The sequence below is a fragment of the Schistocerca gregaria genome, chromosome 4 (assembly GCF_023897955.1).
Source record: "Schistocerca gregaria isolate iqSchGreg1 chromosome 4, iqSchGreg1.2, whole genome shotgun sequence".
NCBI classification, from domain to species: Eukaryota; Metazoa; Arthropoda; class Insecta; order Orthoptera; family Acrididae; genus Schistocerca; species Schistocerca gregaria.
The window spans coordinates 120,276,969-120,299,402 of record NC_064923.1 but is presented as its reverse complement, the minus strand read 5'-3'; the positions used below and the strand labels follow the sequence as shown (position 1 = coordinate 120,299,402).

At 39.1% G+C, this 22,434-nt stretch overlaps 1 protein-coding gene across 2 annotated transcripts in view; it reads left to right on the top strand.

Annotated features, from left to right (window-relative positions):
* LOC126266747 (leucine-rich repeat-containing protein 49) overlaps window positions 1–22,434 on the top strand; it is a 173,136-nt gene that overhangs the window by 34,983 nt on the left and 115,719 nt on the right. For both annotated transcript variants that reach the window (XM_049971250.1, XM_049971249.1), the window contains exons 3-4: window positions 2,864–3,073; window positions 14,630–14,908. In XM_049971250.1, the coding sequence (XP_049827207.1) occupies window positions 2,864–3,073; window positions 14,630–14,908 (489 nt within the window). The remainder of the gene's footprint in view (window positions 1–2,863; window positions 3,074–14,629; window positions 14,909–22,434) is intronic.

Here is a 22,434-nt window from a genome sequence, read left to right as displayed (position 1 = left end):
GTGTGTGTGTGTGTGTGTGTGTGTGTGTGTGTGTGTGTTTTCCTACATTGTTAATAAACCTGTGACACCTCTCATTAAAGCTGAATTTCTTACATTACATTAAAGAAGTATGTCTATTTACTTCATAGTTTTGTTTTGACTAAATGAGTCAGTAGGTGTGTCAGTGGTGATTGAGTTTGTTTAGTAGCAGATCCATAAACCAAAAATTGATATGTTTTTACCCCTTGACATGGTGTCAAGTGTGTAATAATCTTTCACAGAGTACTGTTTATGTAATAAATGCTCAGTTGTACCTTGGTTTGTGTTCCATTTTAAACTGTAAGACACTTTGTAACTGAATGGCCTATCAAATATAGGAGAATATTATCTAATAAAACAATGGAAAATCCAGGATGGAATGTAACAATATTACGAAAAGGAAAAGTTGCTACTCACCACACAGCAGAGATGCTGAGTTGCAGATAGGCACAACAAAAAGACTCACAACTAAAGCTTTCAGCCATTGGCCTTCGTCAACAATAGACAAAACACACACACACACACACACGCGCGCGCAAATGCAACTCTCACACACAACTGCACTCTCAGGCAACTGAAACGACACTGCAAGCAACAGCATCAGTACATGATGGGAGTGGCAACTGGGTGGGGGTAAGGAGGAGGCTGGGGTGAGGAGGGGAAGGGATAGTATGGTGGGAGGTGGCAGGCAGTGACGTTATGCAGGTTAGATGGTGGGGAGATGAGAGCTGGGTGTGATGGAGGAATGACGTTTGTGTAGTATGGGAATGTGAACAGGGAAGGGGCTGGATGGGTGAGTACAGTGACTAACAAAGGTTGAGGCCAGGAGGGTTACTGGAATGTGGGATGTATTCCAGGGAAAGTTCCCACCTACACAATTCAGAAAAGCTGGTGTTGGTGGGAAGGATCCATATGGCACAGGCTGTGAAGCAGCCTTCCACTAACACCAGCTTTTCTGAATTGTGCAGATGGAAACTTTCCCCTCAATGCATTCCTATGTTCCTATAAGCCTCCTGGCCTCAACCTTTGTTAGTCACTGTCCTCACCCATCCAGCCCCTTCCCTGTTCCATTCCATCACTACACAGCTGTCATTCCACAATCACACCCAGTCTCTTTCTTTCTATCCTTTTCCACTACTCCCCCCCCCCCCCCCCCCCCCACTCCCCACCTCTCAGCTGCCCACCATCTAACCTGCAGCATTTCACTGTCCACTATCAATATGTACAAGTTAATAAAATTCATAAACCTAAATTGAACATTTAATTCCAAGTGTGGTTTCTGAAGCTATAGATGAATTGAGATGGCTATCTGTGAGTGCATAACCACTGTTTCAAAAGCAGTTGATTAAATAAATAAAAAATCAAATATATTTTTAGACTTAACCAAAGATTTGACACGATAAACCATTTAACTCCTCTAGGCAAGCTTGAATACTGTTGCATTAGGGGCCAATCAAATGAAGGGATTCATTCATTATTTAGTAACTTCAAACAAAGAGGAAGCATAAGACATATCAATGTAAAATCATGAACAGTCTTTGAATATTTGTCAGAAGAGTACTCAGTCACTTATGGGTTACTTTAAGAATCAGTAATGGGACCTCTTCTTTTCCTGATTTATTTTGGTGATCTAGATTTTCTTGTTGATTCACATAACATAATTTTGTTTGCTAATGGCACAACATTATTAGTAAAAATAGAAAAAAATTAAACAATGGAAAATCCAAGATGGAATGTAACAATATTATAAAAAGGAAAGTTGCCACTCACTATATAGTGGAGATGCTGAGTCACAGATAGGAACAACAAAAAGACTGTCAAAGTAACTGAAGTCACAGTAACTGAAGTCACACTACATGAAAACAATAACAATCAGTTCCACAGCTGTCAAAATAACATCTTTCATTACCCTGATATCGCCATCAGCTGTCATCCCACAATAAATGAAGTGTCTTCTTATATGGGTAGAAAATAACCTAAAATGGATCAGACATATTAAATACATCAATTACAATATGAATAGTCCCACAGGCTTCTATAAAAAGCTATATAAAAGAATATTCCTTAATGACTGCTACCTACATATATTTTAATGCACATCAAGAATACAGACTAATATTATGGGGAAATTTTCCAGAAGTACAGGTGATGTTTTTTAGAATCAAAAAGAGAGCCATTGTGTCTATTACAGGGAGTCAAACTATACAGTGCTGTAAACTATTATTTACAGCACTAGAATTACTGCCATCAGAATGCACGTATATTATGGACAAACGAATGTATGATTAAAAACCTGTAACTGGCAATGATAGCAGTGTGAGAAAAACTGTGATGTACACAATCACAACACAAGCTAAAAAGGAAGCTTACATTCAGTACCAGCTAATAGAAGTTTGTTTGAAAACATAGATACTATATAGGAATAAACATTTTTCACAAGTTGTCAGGTGATTTAAATTGTATATGAAGTATAAACAAATCTGATAAAACTATTAGAGAATATCTACTGTTCTACTACTTCTGTTTGGTTAGTAAATAGGTGAACTTCAATATACAGGTATGTGCAAATAAACATGATAACTAGAATTAAGCCAAGTCCAATATCATCTAGTATACTGTAAAGCCTACGACTGAACAGGTATAATAAACAAATAAATAAATAAATAAATATAAACTTCAGAAGGGTTTATATTAGTGAAATTCTGCATAGGGAGATATATTTTATCCTAACCTCAGGAATTCAAGGTTGATAATGAAATTGCTTTATGGACTCTTGTTGGACTTATATGAAATTTGTGTAAATTATGAGATAAGATAATCACCAAATTGTGTTTTCTTTTTACAGGAGAGGTTTGACAAAATTTCCCCAACTTTCTGAGGAGCCAAGGCTTCGTTTACTTTCTCTACAACATAATCTCATTTCAAGGGTAGACAGTTTAGCAGACTCTGGACTCTCTAAGCTTGTTTTTCTAGATATGTACGACAATCAACTAGAAAAGATTTCAGGACTCGAGAGCCTTGAGAATTTAAGAGTGCTCTTGATGGGAAAAAATAGGTGTGTATAAAACTGAATTATTCTGTTAATGTAGATAGCTGCTCGTTATTATGCAGTGGTCAAAATATTTTTGGGATTAGACCTCATCTTGGTACAACAATAAATTCTGACACAACCTGAACTACAGCTGTATTGTTCTAATACAGTAACTGGAAAAGACCATTCAATCAACAGCTATACTCTGCAAACCACTGTGAAGTGCATGGTAGAGCATACATCCCATTGTACCAGTTATTAAGATTTCTTCCCATTCATGTATGTAATGCAGGAAGAAAGACTGTTTAAAGGCCAGTGTGCATTCTGTAATTACTTTAATCTTGTCCTCATGATCCCTGTGTGAATGATACATCAGTTGTTGTTGTATATTCCTAGAATATCAATTAAAGCAGGTTTTGAAACTTCATAAGTAGGCTTTCTTGGGATAGTTTATGTCTATCTCCAAGAATTTGCCGTTTCAGCTTCTTCTACATCTCTTGAGACTCTCTGATGGCTCAGACAAACCTGTGGTGCTCTTCCCTATATACATTCAGTTTCCCTGTTGGACCTGTTTGGTATGGATCTTACACACTTGAGCGGTATTCTAGAAGGGTCACGTGAATGATTTGTAAGCAATCTCCTTTGTAGACTCATTGCATTTCCCCAGTATTTACCAATAAACCAAAGTCTGCCACCTGTTTTCCAACTGTTGTTGTTGTTGTTGTGGTCTTCAGTCCTGAGACTGGTTTGATGCAGCTCTTCACGCTGCTCTATCCTGTGCAAGCTTCTTCATCTCCCAGTACTTACTGCAACCTACATCCTTCTGAATCTGCTTAGTGTATTCATCTCTTGGTCTCCCTCTACGATTTTTACCCTCAATGCTAAATTTGTGATCCCTTGATGCCTCAGCACATGTCCTACCAACCAGCCCCTTCTTCTTGTCAACTTGTGCCACAAACTCCTCTTCTCCCCAATTCTATTCAATACCTCCTCATTAGTTATGTGATCTACCTATCTAATCTTCAGCATTCTTCTGTAACACCACATTTCGAAAGCTTCTATTCTCTTCTTGCCCAAACTATTTATCGTCCATATTTCACTTCCATACATGACTACACTCCATACAAATACTTTCAGAAACAGCTTCCTGATACTTAAATCTATACTCGATGTTAGCAAATTTCTCTTCTTCAGAAACAATTACCTTGCCATTGCCAGTCTACATTTTATATCCTCTCTACTTTGACCATCATCAGTTATTTTGCTCCCCAAGTAGCAATTTCCTAATTTAATTCCCTCAGTATCCCCTGACTTAATTCAACTACATTCCATTATCCTCGTTTTGCTTTTGTTGATGTTCATCTTATATCCTCCTTTCAAGACACTGTCCATTCCGTTCAACTGCTCTTCCAAGTCCTTTGCTGTCTCTGACAGAATTACAATGTCATCTGCGAACCTCAAAGTTGTTATTTCTTCTCCATGGATTTTAGTACCGACTCTGAATTTTTCTTTTGTTTCCTTTACTGCTTGCTCAATATACAGATTGAATAACATCAGGGAGAGGCTACAACCCTGTCACACTCCCTTCCCAACCACTGCTTCCCTTTCATGTCTCTTGGCTCTTATAACTGCCATCTGGTTTCTGTACAAATTGTAAATAGCTTTTCGCTCCCTTTATTATACCACTGCCCCCTTTATAGTTTGAAAGAGAGTATTCCAGTCAACACTGTCAAAAGCTTTCTCTAAGTCTACAAATGCTAGAAACGTAGATTTGCCTTTCCTTAATCTATTTTCTAAGATAAGTCGTAGGGTCAGTATTGCCTCACGTGTTCCAACATTTCTATGGAATCCAAATTGTTTCGACTCAGGTCTTTCAGTGCTCTGTCAAACTCATCACGCAGTATCGTATCTCCCATATCATCTTCACCTACATGCTCTTCCATTTCCATAATATTGTCCTCAAGAACATCACCCTTGTATAGACCCTCTATATACTCCTTCCGCCTTTCTGCTTTCTCTTCTTTGCTTAGAACTGGGTTTCCATCTGAGATCTAGATATTCATACAAGTGGCTCTCTTTTCTCCAAAGGTCTCTTTAATTTTCCTGTAGGCAGCATCTATCTTACCCCTAGTGAGACAATCCTCTACATTCTTACATTTGTCCTCTAGCCATACCTGCGTAGCCGTTTTGCACTTTTTGTTGATCTCATATTTGAGACGTTTGTATTCCTTTTTGCCTGCTTCATTTACTGCATTTTTATATTTTCTCCTTTCATCAATTAAATTCAATATTTCTTCTGTTACTCAAGGATTTCCACTAGCCCTCGTCTTTTTACCTACTTGATCCTCTGCTGCCTTCACTACTTCATCCCTCAAAGCTATCCATTCTTCTTCTACTGCATTTCTTCCCCCATTCCTGTCAATTGTTCCCTTATGCTCTCCCTGAAACTCTGTACAACCTCTGGTTTATTCGGTTTATCTAGGTCCCATCTCCTTAAATTCTCACCTTTTTTGCAATTTCTTCAGTTTTAATCTACAGTTCATAACCAATAGATCATGGTCAGAGTCCACATCTGCCCCTGGAAATGTCTTACAATTTAAAACCTGGTTCCTAAATCTCTGTCTTACCATTATATAATGTATCTGATATCTTCTAGTATCTCCAGGATTCTTCCATGTACACAATCTTCTCTTACGATTCTTGAACCAAGTGTTAACTATGATTAAGTTATGCTCTGTGCAAAATTCTAACAGACGGCTTCCTCTTTCATTTCTTAAACCCAATCCATATTCACCTACTATGTTTCCTTCTGTCCCTTTTCCTACTCTCAAATTCCAGTCGCCCATGACTATTAAATTTTGGTCTCCCTTCACTACCTGAATAATTTCTTTTATCTCATCGTACATTTCATCAATTTATTCATCATCTGCAGAGTTAGTTGGCATATAAACTTGTACTACTGTAGTAGGCATGGGCTTCATGTCTATGTTGGCCACAATAATGCATTCACTATGCTGTTTGTAATAGCTTACACACACTCCTAATTTTTATTAATTATTAAACCTACTCCTGCATTACCCCTATTTGATTTTGTATTTATAACCCTGTATTCACCTGATCAAAAGTCTTGTTCCTCCTGCCACCGAACTTCACTAATTCCCACTATATCTAACTTTAACCTATCCATTTCCCTTTTTAAATTTTCTAACCTTCCTGCCAAATTAGGGGGTCTGACATTCCATGCTCCGATCCGTAGAATGCCAGTTTTCTTTCTCCTGATAATGACGTCCTCTTGAGTAGTCCCCGCCAGAGATCCGAATGGGGGACTATTTTACATCCGAAATATTTTACCCAAGAGAACGCCATCATCATTTAACCATACAGTAAAGCTGTGTGCCTTTGGGAAAAATTACAGCTGTAGTTTCCCCTTGCTTTCAGCCGTTCGCAGTACCAGCACAGCAAAGCCGTTTAGGTTAGTGCTACAAGTCCAGATCAGTCAATCATCCTGACTGTTACCCCTGCACTTCTGAAAAGGCTGCTGCCCCTCTTCAGGAACCACATGTTTATCTGGCCTCTCAACATATACCCCTTCATTGTGGTTGCACCTACGGTACGGCCATCTGTATCGCTGAGGCACACAAGCTTCCCCACCAACGGCAAGATCCATGGTTCATGGGGTTCTGACTGAACCTATATGATCATTCCATTTCATGTCCCTATGAAGTGTTACACCCAGGTATTTGTATGACTGTGGATCATCACCTGAAAAAAGTCTGAGGATACTATTATTATTGTCTGCAAGATCATTAATATACAACATGAATAGCAAGGAAGCCAACACACTTCATTTCAGTAAACACGATGTTATGTCTACTTCTGTTGATGACTCTCCATCCAAGATAACAGCCTATGTTCTCTCTAAGAACAAATAATCAGTTCAATCACATGTTGCATCTGATACCCAGTATCATCATACTTTTAATGATAAGTGTCGTTGTGTTACTGAGTCAAATGCTTTTCAGAAATCAAGAAATACTGCATCTACTTGACTGCCTAGATCCATGATTTTCACAATATCATGTGAGAAAAGTGGGAGCTGGGTTTTGCATGACCTATATTTTTGAAATCCATGCTGGTTGGCATGGAGAAGGTTGTTTGAGATACCTTATTATCTTTGAGCTCAGAATATGTTCTGAGAGTCTATACCAAATGGATGCCAAGGACACTGGATAGCAGTTCCATGGAGATCACTTCTGCTACTCTTCTTGTAGACAGGTGTGACATGTGCTTTCTTCCATGTACTTGTCACAGTTTATTGTTCCAGGGATCTATGACTGATTATAGTTAACTGAGAAGCTATCTCAGCAGCAAATTGAGTATAGAATCTGATAGGAACTCCATTGAGCTCTGGGGCTTTGTTCAGTTTTAATGATTTCAGCTGTTTCTCAATGTTACTGACACTAATGTCTATTTCACTCATCTCTTCAGTTGTATGAGAAATAAATATCTTGCCAATTCTTCATTAGACTCATGACGGGCAGAATATGTTTGCTCAGACAATTTTCTTGAGCTAGCTGGCAGTGGGCAAGACCTCTGTTGCCAGCTGCCACTGCACTGATTAGGAGCAGAAGATTTTATTCACATTTATGTCCATGGTGCAGTTTTCTTCTCTGTTCCCAATGCCATTTGTTGGTTTTGATGAGTCTGTGGGAAGCTGGGAGAGTTATCTGCACTGGTTCTTGCTGCACTGTGAGATAAGGCATCTTGTCAATCCAGTTGACAGGGCCACATTGCTCTTGTCCAGGAGTGAGGGGTTTATGTGAAGTTACTGAAAATTTGAAGCCCTCCATTGAATCCAAGAAGTATTCCTTTGATGAGCTTTGTCAGTTGCTTATGCAGTATTTCAGCCATCTAACCCACATGGTAGCAGAGCAGTTGCAATTAACCAGCACCACAAGAGCCTTGGCCAACTGTATGTGGCCTGGATTGCAGATTTACAAGGCCTCTCACTCAAGTATCATTCTCAGTGCCTCAAATGTGCTACCTCTTAAGCAGACTTACTAATGCAGGGAGTAATTGTTAGGTTATCTCCTGATTGTGAGGGACTAGGGCATTTGCCTCCTCCAACTCTTCTTTAGCCACCACCCAAATTGTGGAATCATACAAATTTAAGCAGCAGCAAGTGTTGTTCTTTCTGATGATTGGCAGGTGACTCAATTGGTTGCGCTTGGTAAACAGCCCTTGGTGTTGCACGAGATACCCCAGGTGGCCTTGTCTCCTGCCAAGTCACCTTGTGATGCCACCATTAACAATTCCTTGCAGCGGCATCAAGGCACGGTGCATCCTCACTCGTGGCAGCAGTGTTTTAATACGCATTAGCTGCATTTTTCTGGTTCTTGACGTGGGTCCCCTTCTGGTCGTTAGATGAGCCAGCTGTACTCCCCAACTGTCGTTTGCTGTCCTGCCCAACTGTCATTTGTTGCATGTTCACAACTGCCTGCACATGGAGACTATGTGTGGGGCATGCCAGTGGGTAGGTCAATTAACAACTGTTTGTGACAGTCAGTGGGCCATGGATCAGTCATTGATTGAACCAGTGTTGTCACTGGACTCTGGGGCTGCTTCTGAAATGCCACGCATGTCACCGCAATATACTGTTTTGGTGACATTGATTATGGATGGGCAGCTGGTTGAATTTCCAACTGACATGAGAGCATCAGTCAGATTTATTAATTCAGACATGTACAGGAGCTTGGGGTGCTTGGAGTTTCAACAGTTAGTCTGTCAGGTCATTTGTTATGAGGAAAATTCTCTGTCTCCACATATAACAAGAATTTGGAATGGCAACTTACAATGTTAGTGGTAAATTTACCACTGGTGCCAAATTGCTTTTGACATGATGCCTTTTATGTTTATGGCTTTCATATTGTGCATTTAATATTTCAGTACATTCCTTTTCATGATTTGGACTTCTAACTGCAGTCCTATAGCCCACTGTTTGTCAATACATTAGTCCGAAAAGAAATTTTTGGGACACATGTTTCTCTTAAGTCATTGATGGCCCTTAAATTTTGTCGCCCTTCTTACATTTCCTACACCATGTGCAACAAGATAAAAGCAGTTGCAGCACAGCAGGATCAGGTTGTCATTTTTCCTATTTCATTGAGTCAGTGGGGCACTCCTTTGGTGATAATTCAGAAGCCCAACAGTACCATGCACCTTTGCAGCAATTTTAAGCAGACGGTCATTGCGTAATGTGTGGCAGATTTGTATACCATTCTACGACATGCAGAGTGTTGGTGAAGTTGTCAGAAGGCCAGTATTTTTCCCACTTTGACTTGTGCGATGCTTACCTGCAGTTATCATTGGACACAGTTTCTTGCACTTTCCTGGTTCTCAACACCCCCTTTGGACTTTACCAGTTTAATTGCATGCATTTTGGAATATCGTCTGTGCCAGGAATTTACTAATGATATTTGAAGCAGTTGATTCAGAACATTCCTTGTTTGTCAGTTACCTTGATGACATCTGGGTCACAGACCCTACTTGGGAGGAGCATCTACAGAACCTTCAGTCTGTTCTCCAATGCCTCTTGCAGAATGGGCTTCATTACAGGCTCGAAAAGTGCAGTTTTTTTCCCCTGAAGGTGCATTTTTTTGGGTCATTTGCTTAGTAAAGATGGTCTCATTCCCACTGATGAGCACATCAAGGTCATTGTCAACCTACCAGAGAGACCTGAAGGAGCTCCATTCTTCTATGGGCAAGATTTCATATGATGCTATCGTCCTCTGAACCGGCTCACTTACTATAAGCCGTTGGTTTCCTTATTTTGACCTTGTTCCAAGCTGTCAGACAGGACTGCCAACTATTTGCAGTGGTGTCAGTAACTATTCTTAAGACATTCATTGCCAGTCCACTGTGCAACATACCAATGCTGATACACTTTTGTGGCTATCGGTGGAGCCTGATCTGGAGTTTGACTAGCAAGAGGCTCCCATGCTAGTGCTGGATGATGCCTTGCAGCAAACCCTGTTGGACTTTCTGTTGACAGCACAAAAGGTCATGACCACAATGGCTGTTGACCTGCTTTTCCATAACACCATTTCAGCAGTTCAGATGGGTTGGCCGGAGCATGTCCTGTCATGTGCAGACCCAGTGAGGCATACATTTTTTCTCCTCTGTGCTCGACTTAACATTGCCCAGGAGATCCTCATGCTTGCCAAAGAGGAGCAGTGTTGTTGGGTGGTTATCTCTCTGGCATTGCATCCTTACATTTTCCAGTTGCCGCATATGCCACACTTGAGTATCACTCAGATCAAGGCGTCGGCACATTGTTATGTCTGGTGTCTGGTGATGAGTTGTGACATCGAACATCTCGTATGGGCTTGTGAGACTTGTGCTCAGAATCAGACTGCTCCACTGTGCTAGTTCTCTGCTTTGACAGCCCTGGAACACCCTTCCAACAGGGTGCACAAGAATTTTGCAGGCCCATTTTTGTGCAGCATGAGGTTACAGATGGTTGAGGCAATGTCGAATTTCCTGTATATAGCCAAGGTGTTGCCCATATTGTCAACTGCCACTGTTGTCATGTTGACAGTTATTTTTTCCAATGAAGGATCCTCTAGGATTCTTGTGTCCAATAATCATGGGCAATTTATGTTTCAGGAGTTTAACGACTTCTGCATCCACAATGGTATTCTGTGTATGATTACCACTCCATTTCATCCTCCTTCTAAACCTTAGGTTAAGGACTTTGTGCATACATTCAAGATCCAGATGAAGAAGTACATGTCTGCCTCTTCCTGCGATGATGCATTGTCGAATTTTGTGGCTTTGTACAGGTGATGCCAATTAGTGGGTTCTGTCCAACATCATGATTGCATGGGTGCCAGCCACAAGGTCTCTTCGATTTGTTACACACTGTGTTGCATGCCATGGACGGCTGTGGCCTGCTGTTTTTTCCTCCTGTGGCTGCTGTTTAGGCTCAGTTCTTCGACTGCGCAGCACATAGGTCGGCAGTTTCTCTGATGGATGTTAGTTGGGAGCATCTAACTCATCACGTCAATCAGTTGTGTCCATGCTCTGTTGGAGTGTCACTGCTGCTTCCAGTTGGCTGAGTGGCAGGGTTGATTACAGTATTGTTCTTGGAGCAGGCTCCTACTTGCAGCAGCATTCCTCAATGTTGCCAACCCCTCTGTGTCCTTCACCTTCCTCCCCTTTGCCCGCAGTCTCAGGCCCCAGTGTGGCTCATGTCTCTGCCTGCCATGGAGGAGACTAAGGATTTTGATCCCACCTACCTATCCTACCTCCTTTTGCCAATGGAGATAGCCCCTTCCCTACTACCACCAGTGGACCGTCATTGCCGCAGCTTCCTTGTCGTTCCACCCTTCCAATGGAGCCGGGAGTATTATTTTTACCGTCTCTGGTGGCCAGTCCACTGCTGGGTTCTCAAGCAAGTGCTCTGGTTCTGTGCCAGGGGTTGCAACCCAAGCCTGGCCATTTTTAGCCCTATGTGTTCTTTTCAGGGTGGAGGGATTTAGCACGCCATGTAGTGCATGTCCTGATGGAGGCAGTTTAACTGGCATGGATAGAAAAATGGAGTAGATCAGGAATCTGCTATGCGTCACCTCAAATGAGCAGACCTGCTGATGTCAGTGTTTATTTGCAAGCAGCAGTAAGCATAGTGGGCCAGTGTGCCTGCAGAGTTAGACAGCCATGGACCTAGTCTAGCACACATTCTGAGAGTTGTCATGTGCTCAGTCATTATCTGTCAATGCCAACCCCTTGCTGAGTTATTGTCATGTGTGTACTTCTGTGGGTACAGGTGCTCTGCTAGTGGTAGTTCAGTTTGCTCAGAGAGTTAGTCCCATTCATGGAGTTCTGTTGCCCAGTTGTTACTGAGTCACCATTGGCTTAAGTACCATGTGGATTGGGTTGAGTAGTGGTGTTGTCATGCCTTCTGCAGGTACTAAACATATGATTGTGGGTATGTTCCACACCCACCCCCAGTAATGTTCTCAAGTTTAAAATCTAATTTTGAAATGTCTATCTTAAATCTTCTGGTGTCTTCAGGCTTTTTCCACATGTGCAATCTTCCTTCATGGCCTCTAAACCATGTGTTACCAATCATTGAATTGTTCTCTTTGCAAATTTTACCAGATGGTGTCCTTTTTCATTCCTTTCCCCCGGTCTTTGCTCTCCTACTGTTTTCCCTTTTCCTACTGTCAGGTTCCAGTCTCTTATTACAAATAAATTCTCATCTCTTTTAATTACTTAAATAATTCTTTTATCTCTCAAACATGCTTTCAAACTTTGGAGCTAGTAGGCATATTGACTCTGTGCAGCTGTGCTGGATCTCTTTTGTGTCTGTTGTGCCTAAGGAGATCCTATGATAATGCTTTCACTATGCTGTTCGTCGTTTCTGATCACCATTCCTATTTTCCTTATTCATTATTAAGCATACTCATGCATTACCCCTACTTCATTTTATGTTGATGACCCTGTACTGTTCTGAACAGAATGACTGGTTTTTTTTTTTAGCACCATATTTTATTAACTTCCACAGTGTCTGACATCAGCCTATACAGTTTTCTTTTTAAATTCTGCAATTTACCTGCTTCATTTAGGGATCTAATACACCATGCTCTGAGCAATAGAACACTAATTCTATTTTTCCTGATGTGAACATTCTTTTGAGGCATCCCCACTTGGAGATGAAAAAGGGGGACTATTTTGACTTTGGAATATTTCACCCAAGATGATGCCATCATTATGAAAGCATGCAGCAAAGCTGCTTCTCCTTGGAAAATTTAAGGTAGTTTGTTGTTGCTTTCAAATTTTCACCATACCAAATTAGTGAGGCCATATTGATTAATGTTGCAAGGCCACATCAATCACCACACTGCTCCCCCTGCAACTACTGAATAGGATGCTGTCCCTCTTCCGGAACCATTTGTTAATCTGGTCTCCCCATGGATGCTGCTTCTATGTGATTGCACCTATGGTGTGGCTATATGTACCACTGAGGTACACAAGCCATCCCACACAACAAAGTCCATGGTTCATATAGATGAGAAATGCAATATGTCAGCAATAGTCCTCGGTATGAATGAAAACATTTTAGGTTAAGCCATAGATGGTTATGGGTAGACACTGAAATACTAAATAACAGTTGTTATTCCACTATGCATTTTGAGAGATTGCAAGTCCCGTATCATGTAGGTTTATTCAAATGATGTGTATTAATATGATTTTCTCAGAAACCAGTGGTTCTCTCTTTTGTCAGTTACAGGATGCATTTTAAAATCATATTTACATTACTTCCTTTTCACATAAAGTGAAAATTTGATTTGGAAAAGTGACATGAGATCACTGAAAGATAGTGCCACAGATATCTAGAAAGTCATGCATTATTAAGTGCCTTGTGTTTCTTAATCATCTCTTAAACTATACAAACATTCAGTGGCTTCTTAAAGTTCTTCTACAGTTTTTATATGTTTTTAGTTACACCTCCATTGCAACTGATTTTTGATCTTGACTTCGTCTCTGTTCTTAGATGTATATGTGGGTGTAGAATACCAGTCTATGATCACTTGAAATTCTACAGTGGTTTAGGACCATCATGTACTGTACAATTCATTTATTTTATTAGGTCTAAAAATTGTCAATTTCATTTTGAGTTCCATTCCGACTTTGCCAAATCCACTTTCAGGCATTATTCTTCAAGAAGAATATGTAGCATGGAAGTAATTACAGGTCTTATTTTCCTGCAAACCTGAAGGAGAGCATCTGTGAAGTTTGGAAAGCAGGAGACAAGGTACTGGCAGAAGTAAAGCTGTGAGGATGGGGTGTGAGTTGTGCTTGAGTAGCTCAGTTGGTAGAGCACTTGCCCGTGAAAGGCAAAGGTCCCGATTTTGAGTCTCGGTCCGGCACACAGTTTTGATCTGCCAGGAAGTTTCATATCAGCGCACACTCCACTGCAGAGTGAAAATCCCATTCTGGCATATTTGTGATACTGCAAGGAGCATCTATTTCTCTTATTTGTTTGTGATTCTGAGGGAGGGCAAAGAGTTTACACTGCACACTTAAAATGTAACAAATGATTCACTGTACACATTGCTTTCCACAGCATTGGGAATTCCAATTCTATAAGGTAAACAGCCTGTTTTTCTCTCTTGGAATCAACAAATTTCTGAATCATGTTTTTGTTTTTCTGTAAAAACCATAAACAAGTAGACACTTGGAGAAATCTTCCTGTTATGTTGCAAAAACCTTCTTAGACATTCTCAGGAGTAAATTTGCAACGTGGGCCCTAGCAATATTTTGTACGCCAACACAAATTGCCCAAATATCTTATGTAGTCATTATGCAAACAACATTTGAATAAGAACAGCATAGCTACATAAGCAGTCACCCCTTTTGTGTTCCATCTGTGAATGAGTTAATGGAATGGAATGAAGCCATAATATATGAGACAATAGAAAAATCAATCTTCGTTGGAAACTGTGATTTGTAGATGTAAATATCACTTGCTAGTAATTGTGAGACTTATTACAACTGCACATCTGCATCAATTTCCAGGATACGAAGGATAGAAGGTTTAAATAACCTTGTTAAACTGGAAGTGTTGGATCTACATGGAAATCAGATATACCAAGTTGGAGGACTGTCATCACTGAATGAGTTGAAAGTATTAAATCTTGCTGGAAATCAGATTAGAGTGATAGGTGCAACAGATTTAAATGGGCTGGGTTCTCTGCAAGAACTAAATCTTCGGAGAAATAGATTGAAGCGCCTCTTAGGATTTGGTGAAACAATACACTTGAGAAAACTTTTCCTCAGTAATAATGATCTTCAGCAGTGAGTATATAAATGTTAATAGAACATTGTGAATGTTGTAGGAAAGGCGCTGTTGCTTTTCTTTATATTATGGAAATTATAATTTTAAATGTATAATATTTAAATTGACTTTAATTTAAGAGTGGTCATAGCTTTTACAGACCTGGCCTGAGTGGTAATATGCTAAATTTTTGTATTGTGGAGGATGTTGTTATGTTTTTAAGAGCACTCACATCTTTATGTAAGTGCACTTATATTATTGTTATCCATAAACTAGTATTGGCTGCTTTATATCATCTTTAATTAATGTTCATTTTAATGAATCTGCTCTTATGTAATCTGTGGTTGTCCTGTAGTCCAACCTATGCTGCTCTTTACATCTTCATATTGCACTTACTGTAGCATCTTGTATGACTATCCTTGACATGGGAAACTTGATAAAACTTGTCATTAACTTTGTGTGTGATGGTCCACATATTTTTTTGTTTTTGCTTTTGTTTTTATTCCTGTTGAAATACTTATTAACCAGTGACATCCTTGTTTTTACTTCTTTGTTACATCTTATGATAGTAATTATTCTATATCCTACATATTTAAATCTGTATTACTGGTTTTGTGTTAATACGAAACATTTTGCTGTATTAAATAATTTTTTTTTTACAAAAGCGCCTTTATATAGATATGGAAATGATAAAGGTAACGATTCAACATGCAGTAGAAATTTCAAACACCGCCCTTCCTTGTAGTTAACAACTAACACATGTACCCTTGCACAGCCACATTGCCCTGGCCTGCTTCATTGTCATCATGCTGCAGACCAGATTAAGATGAAGGCCTTAGATTGCTGGAACAAGGATGAGAGAAGGAAAGGGGTTAGGTTGTGGAATGTGGTGGGATATCTGGGGAGATAACAGGAAGGGAGAAGTTGCAAGTTAATGGGACAGAAGTGTGGCATCAGGGAACTCACCTTGGAACATACAATGAAGTGAAGGAGATGGCTAGATGGAGTGGATAACAAAGGAGAAAGGAAACTGTGGAGAGAACTGTAACAGTGCAAGTAAATATTAGAGTTAAGTGAGTAGCATTTGACAATGGTGGAGCTACATATGGTGTTATAGGTAATGGAGGTCCAAGAGGATTGCAGAACTGAAAGCTGTATTGTAAGGATGATTTCTATTTATGTAATTCAGAGAAGTGTTGTGGATGGGGGATTGAGATGGTACTGGCTGTTAAGGAGTCATTGAAGTTAAGCATGTTCTGCAACTTGGTGGTCAACTATGCTCTTATCCAGGTGGCCAGGTGGCCATGACCATGCAAAAGGCTGTGCAAAAGTTACTTTAGAGTTGGTGTATGACATGATTTGTTTTGAAGGTGGACCTGACCCTGATAATGTATTATATGCCTGTGACAGACCTAGAATATGATGTGCTGGATACACATATGACAAGGTGTTCAAAGTAAGCATAAATATTTATATTTTGTAGATTAGGAGGGTACAGAATACCACTTTGCAATAGATTGGCCAGAGTTTGCGAAGGTGTTTATTGATTCAGGGCACAACTGAAGACATATTTATTCATTCCATTACTTAATTTCCACTCAGGACAATCTAATATTATTTTAAGCTTCCTATATCAAAATTGCTCTGTTACTCAAAATTTTATGAAACTTTGTTACAGTGTTGCACGAATATGAATGGTGTGATTAATTATTCATTCATGCATCATATTCCACAAATTTCGTCATGAAGGAAAGCCTTCAGGAATGTGAATTGATTCAAGTTACACATTAACAGGTGTAATCAACTTCTTTGGGCTACTCCTGTAAAGTATACTAACAACAAGTTATGTCTCATGCTAATTACTCAAAATGATGATTATGGTAATTATATCTAGATTACTTTATATACAGGAGGTGAATAAAAATATGGAGGCATCGAAAATGTGACACACTGCCATGCTTAACACTGTGTAGGAAACCATTTGACATTCAAAACAGCTTCCAGCTTTCTCAGAATGGATAAATACAGGTCCTTTGTGGCTTTCACGGGAATCTTATACCATTTATCTCCCAAAATAGTTGTAAGTTCAGGTAATGATGATGGCGACAGATAGTGATCATGCACCTTTGCACCAAAGTACACCACAAAAGCTCAATAATCCTGAGATTTGGTGATTGTGGTGGCCAGAGTAGATGTGACAGTTCATCCTCATGCTGATAAAATCAGCCCTAGAAGGTGTGAGCTGTATGAAGAAGTGCTCTTTTGTCTTGGAACACAACAGCACCACTGAGGAACAAACATTGTATGATGAGATGGACCTAGTTCATGTAATCCTTGGCCATAATGCATCCTTGCAGAATACCCATGGGGCCAATGGAATATCATAATATTGCTGCCTCTTGAAACACTTTGACTACTTTGGCTGCCTTGGTTATGGAAGCACCCACCATATGAGCACCAACAATTTTGTTACCTCTGTTATGGAGACATTCACTCTATGAGCACCACAGATTTTCTCATGTTTGAAATCACTTAGCTCTGACAAAAAGCACTTCCAAACACACACAATACTGCTCTGACCATGACTGATACTTGCAATGTATTGAGGGCATTGCACAGATGCCATTCACGGTCATATATGACAGCGCTACTTGCAGGCTTGGCTGGCATCTGCTTTTATGTTCAAGCACACATTTCTATCATCCAACCCCTGCTGTATGTTAGAAGAAAAACAGCTACTTTGAAAAAATCCGTTGCTTCTCCTCCAATATTACTCATGCTACAAAAAAAGCATAAAAGTAACTGTATGTAAAACACTATTAGCCATCCATACAAGGTGTCCCAGGAGGAATGGTCAGTATTCATGCATATGACAAGAAGAATCATTCAAAACAAAAAAAAGTCTGTTAAACATGGGCTTTAAAAATGTATACCTTAAGATGTATGAGTAATTCACCATCTTTGATACTGTGAAACAGGTCCCTTCTACTGTAGACCCTTTGATTACCATATTTTGGGAGGAGGTAGTATGGACCAAACAAGGCAAAATTTTCTAGTAAACATGGGCTCTAAAAAGCATATCTTAAAATCTATGAGCACTTTTTTTCAGTACAAGAGATCTGTTTCACAGTAGCGAAGCATGAACAATTGCTCATGTTTCTTGAGGTACGCACTTTACAGCCCATACTTGTGGTACATTTTTCTCTTGTTTTGGCCCATTTTACCTCTCTCAAAACATGGACAGCAAAGAGCTTGCAGTATGAGAGGTTGCTCATAGCCCTTAAGGTATGTGTTTTAGAGCCAATGTGTACTACACTTTTTTGATTTGAACGATTGTTCTTTTCATATCCCTTGAATGTTAGTCATTCCTCCTGGGACATCTTGTATACAGGAAAAATCAAGATATTTCTAATGCAAATAATACACTTACGTGGAATTTACATTCTTGAGTCCAGACATTCTGATAAATAGTAGAAGGAGTGATTAGCCATCAAGTAAGCATGCTGGGGTGTTTAGTATGATACGTTTAGTTTTTGCTACTGGCAACACTGCTGTTTGTCAGAGGTTAGTGGCATGCTAGCTATTCCTCTTTGTTGTCTTGGCTACCAATTATTAGAGTTAGTTTTATTGTGTCACTTTTTGTGTACCTGTGTTTCCAAGAATTCGTCAGCCAAACACTAATGGTGTATTACATACCCCATGCGCCTGGTCATCTAAGTTAATATATATTTCATATTTACATGCAACTGTGCACAGTTATTTACATTTGACCAGTAATTTGCATTAACAGATTAGTTTGTTACTTATTCAGGGAAATGATGCGAGAAGAAATATCAAAATTTCGCAGGGGTTATTGGATGGGTCAGATGATGAACTGAGCAGCAGTGGCAGTGGTAAATCAGAGTAGTTGGTGGAAGTAATACAAGAAAGTGAGCATGACAGTGATCCTGAACAAAATATCCTGTTACTGAAGATGACAGTAGAGATTTGGGTGAAAGTGGAAATGTGAAGTTCTTATTGGCAGGAATAATTGTACAAAGTTGATAAAAACTGAATACTTCAGTCAGAGTAAAGCTAGACATAAGAATATAGTGGAAGTGTTTACTGCTCCTAGAAGGAGTGCAGATGACTTTAGTAATGAAATTGTTGCTTTTCATAAAATAAGGGACAACAGTACAATAGGCAATACTGTCATCCACAAAAATTTGTATATAGAAAAGAAAAGTAAACCATCAAAGTACTCTTGGGATACAGATGCAAAGGAAACATCAGAAACTGAAATACTTGCTTTACCAGGATGTCTTTATCTTATTGGAATAAAGAAAGGACCTTACATTAATGCACTCAAACAATGAAACTCGGACTGAACAGGAATGCAGGTTCTAATATCGTGTGTAGGTTACAAGAGATTTTTGTTTTACTCAGAAGTATATGACTTGATGACAAGAAGACATAAGCTGAAGGAAGAAAATAGATGAACTAGCTGCCATTCATCCTTTCTTGCCAACCTGGGGACCTGTGGTCTTTCCAGGGGCACTGCTATTTCATACAATATATTCTGTATAAGTCTGCAAAATATAGAATAAATACCTTTGCTATATGCTATTCAAAAACATTTTTGAACATAACTTGGAAGTACAAGGCAAATGACATAGTGATGTGCCTGACTGCTGATGTTAAACATAGCAATAGAAACATCACATTCGATAATGTGATGCAACACAACACAAAAATAATTTTGACACAGTACAAAATAAACACCAGTTACCTTTTGGCAACAACTCTCTTAAATAAGCAGCTCATTTGTGTTGGCACACTGAATAAGGACAAAACAGAAAACCTATTGAATTTTAGGCAGTCAAAAATTGAGAAGTTGGGTCTTCAAGTTACAGATTTCAAAAAGGTGTCACTCTCTCATTGTATATACCAAAGTAAAAATTCAAATCCATGATATTGCTATTCACAATGCTTGAATTACCAAAACTAACAATAAAACAAACAGCTTGAAATAATAATGGACTACAACATGACAGAAGAGAGTGTTGACAGTGTTAATCAATTATGTGATGCATACAACACCTTGCATAACAAGACAATGGCCCATGTGTTTCTTTCATTCCTTCATGGATATAGCAGGAATCAGTACACAGATTTTGTATTCCTCAAATCCAAAAAACCCACATTATGCAAGCAAATCTGTTTTGAAGAATGTAACAATGGCATTAATGAAGCCCCAGCTAATGAAAATATCTAAAATAACTTGTCTTGTGACATTTTAGCAGTCTTGCTTAAATATCAAGAACCCTTGGAAAAGAGAGACATGCTTCTCAACTATCAGCAGCCAAGAAATGTTGGAGGTGTATAACTTATGGCTGAGCAAAAGATGTATCAACTGTAGGGTTTAGTTTATTTCATAACCTACAGTTATGTAAATAACTGTCCTTTGTGTTAACTTTATTTTTCTTTTCAAGACAAGTGACATTTTGAAATGCACAGAGTAAGAGATCTAGAGTTCAGTTGTTTTGTTGTTTGAGTGTGATATTGGTCCTGTAACAAACAGGGAGTTTCCAAATAATAATTAAGAACCTAAAATACTGTGTTTTGTACAAGAACACCAACAGCTGGTGATCCCAATGTGATTTGAACACACAACCTTCTGATCTGGAGTGCATGTAATATATGCAAAATGTTTGTTTAGAAGGAACATGAAACAGTGCTTACACTTGCAACAACTGTAGTAATTGGATCCTTTGTTCTTCTGTTGCTGACATTCATGAATGCAAAGTCTAGGGGTCATGTATTAAACTGAAAAATAAAATAAGTAAACCTCAGGTGAAACATTTTGTATTGATGGAGTATTTAAATTCTGCCCTTAGTTCAAACAATCAGTCAGGTTCACAAAAAAAAGTATAGAATCAAAATGCACAATAATGGTATTCCCAAAATAAATGCCATTTTTCCAAAGTTTGAGATCATGTTATGTGAATTCTGTTCTGAGGCATAAATACCCCACATGTCTACTCAGCTAATGGAAATATAGTATACCTTCTCATGAATTAACAAGCTATTCTCTCACTTTGTTTTTTAAAGGTTTGAGGATGTTAGGTTTTTTATCTGGTATGAACTGACAACCTTGTATAAACTTTTATATCAGGATATGAAAGTCCTTTCTGGATGCTAGAGAGGGATGCATAGTCTATTCAGAAATTATTTCTACTTCTGATGTGGCTGTGAATTGCTGAGTTTGTCCTAAATTCACTCTTGTTATTAATCACAAATACCTTTTGGGAATTACTTACTGGTACTGCTGCAAAATGTTGAGTTATCAACTTTACTCAATATTCTTATTGCACACTTTGTAAAATAAAAACTTTCTTTCACCTTAGCTGCAGTGTTCCAGAAAAAATGCCATTGGACATAATTGAGTGAAAGTATGCGAACTATGCAGCAACCCCGTCTGCAGGTCAGCACAGTGAGAGAAATTTCTGTGCACAAAGCAAGCAGAACTGAGCTTTTTTTTGTTAACTTATCCACACGCTGTGCCACCTCAGTTTATTATCCATTTGGATGCCCAGGAACTTCACACATGTAGCCCCATCCAGCATGTGACCACTAATTTCTTCTTCTGGTACCTATAAGTAATTTTTATTTGTTTAGAATTTCATAATACAAGTCTTTGCAAGCTGTTAGCTGTGAATCAGTTGTAACACTGTTCTGTTGCTCTCCTGATTGTGTCAGGTATGAATGTATTGGACTCTTTGTCAAAATACAAGTTCCATCAGCAAACTTTGCAGTCTTTGAACTGTTCTCCAATGTGCCCACTTAATCATTTATATGGACCAGGAATAGAAGTGGGCCTAGTACTGAACCCAATGTCACCCCCCCCCCCCCCCCCATGAATTTAATTTTATTTCTGTCAGATCATTTGCTAATGTGACCCTCTGATTACTACAGTTAAAAAAACAACTCCATCAGATCAAGGAGAAGACCTTTAATGACATACTATTTTAGTTTCCCCAGCAGAATTTTTTGGTCCACATAGTCAAAGCCTTAGAAGGGTTGTGAATCAATGCTGGTTGTGGGGAATTCTTGGAAGGCTTTTAATGGATGATTTTGAGGTAGTGGCTGTGGATCAAATTAGGATCATGGTGAGAACTGTTCAAGGTAGGGTCCATTGCCAGGTTTGTGGTTGGAAAGGTTTTGTGATTGAGTTGCAATGTGATACTTCCCGTTGGCATTACATGTAAAGGAAAGTAGGCCTTTTGTCAAAGCAACATGGTTCAATGCAGGTTTAGGGCACTTTACAGCTATACACCACCACTCTCACCTCTATCTTCACTGGACGTAATTATCCGAACAGCCTAGTTTGAAAGCAGATTTCCTAGGCCATCACATCCAATTATTGTACTGCTGATCCACCCAAAAAAACAACTTCAGAGCACACCACTTGTCACCTGGTATTATCCTGGTCTTGAATGTATTAATCAATTACTTCGACAAGACTATGACTTCTTAAAATCATGCCCTAACCTGAGAATACTTTTTG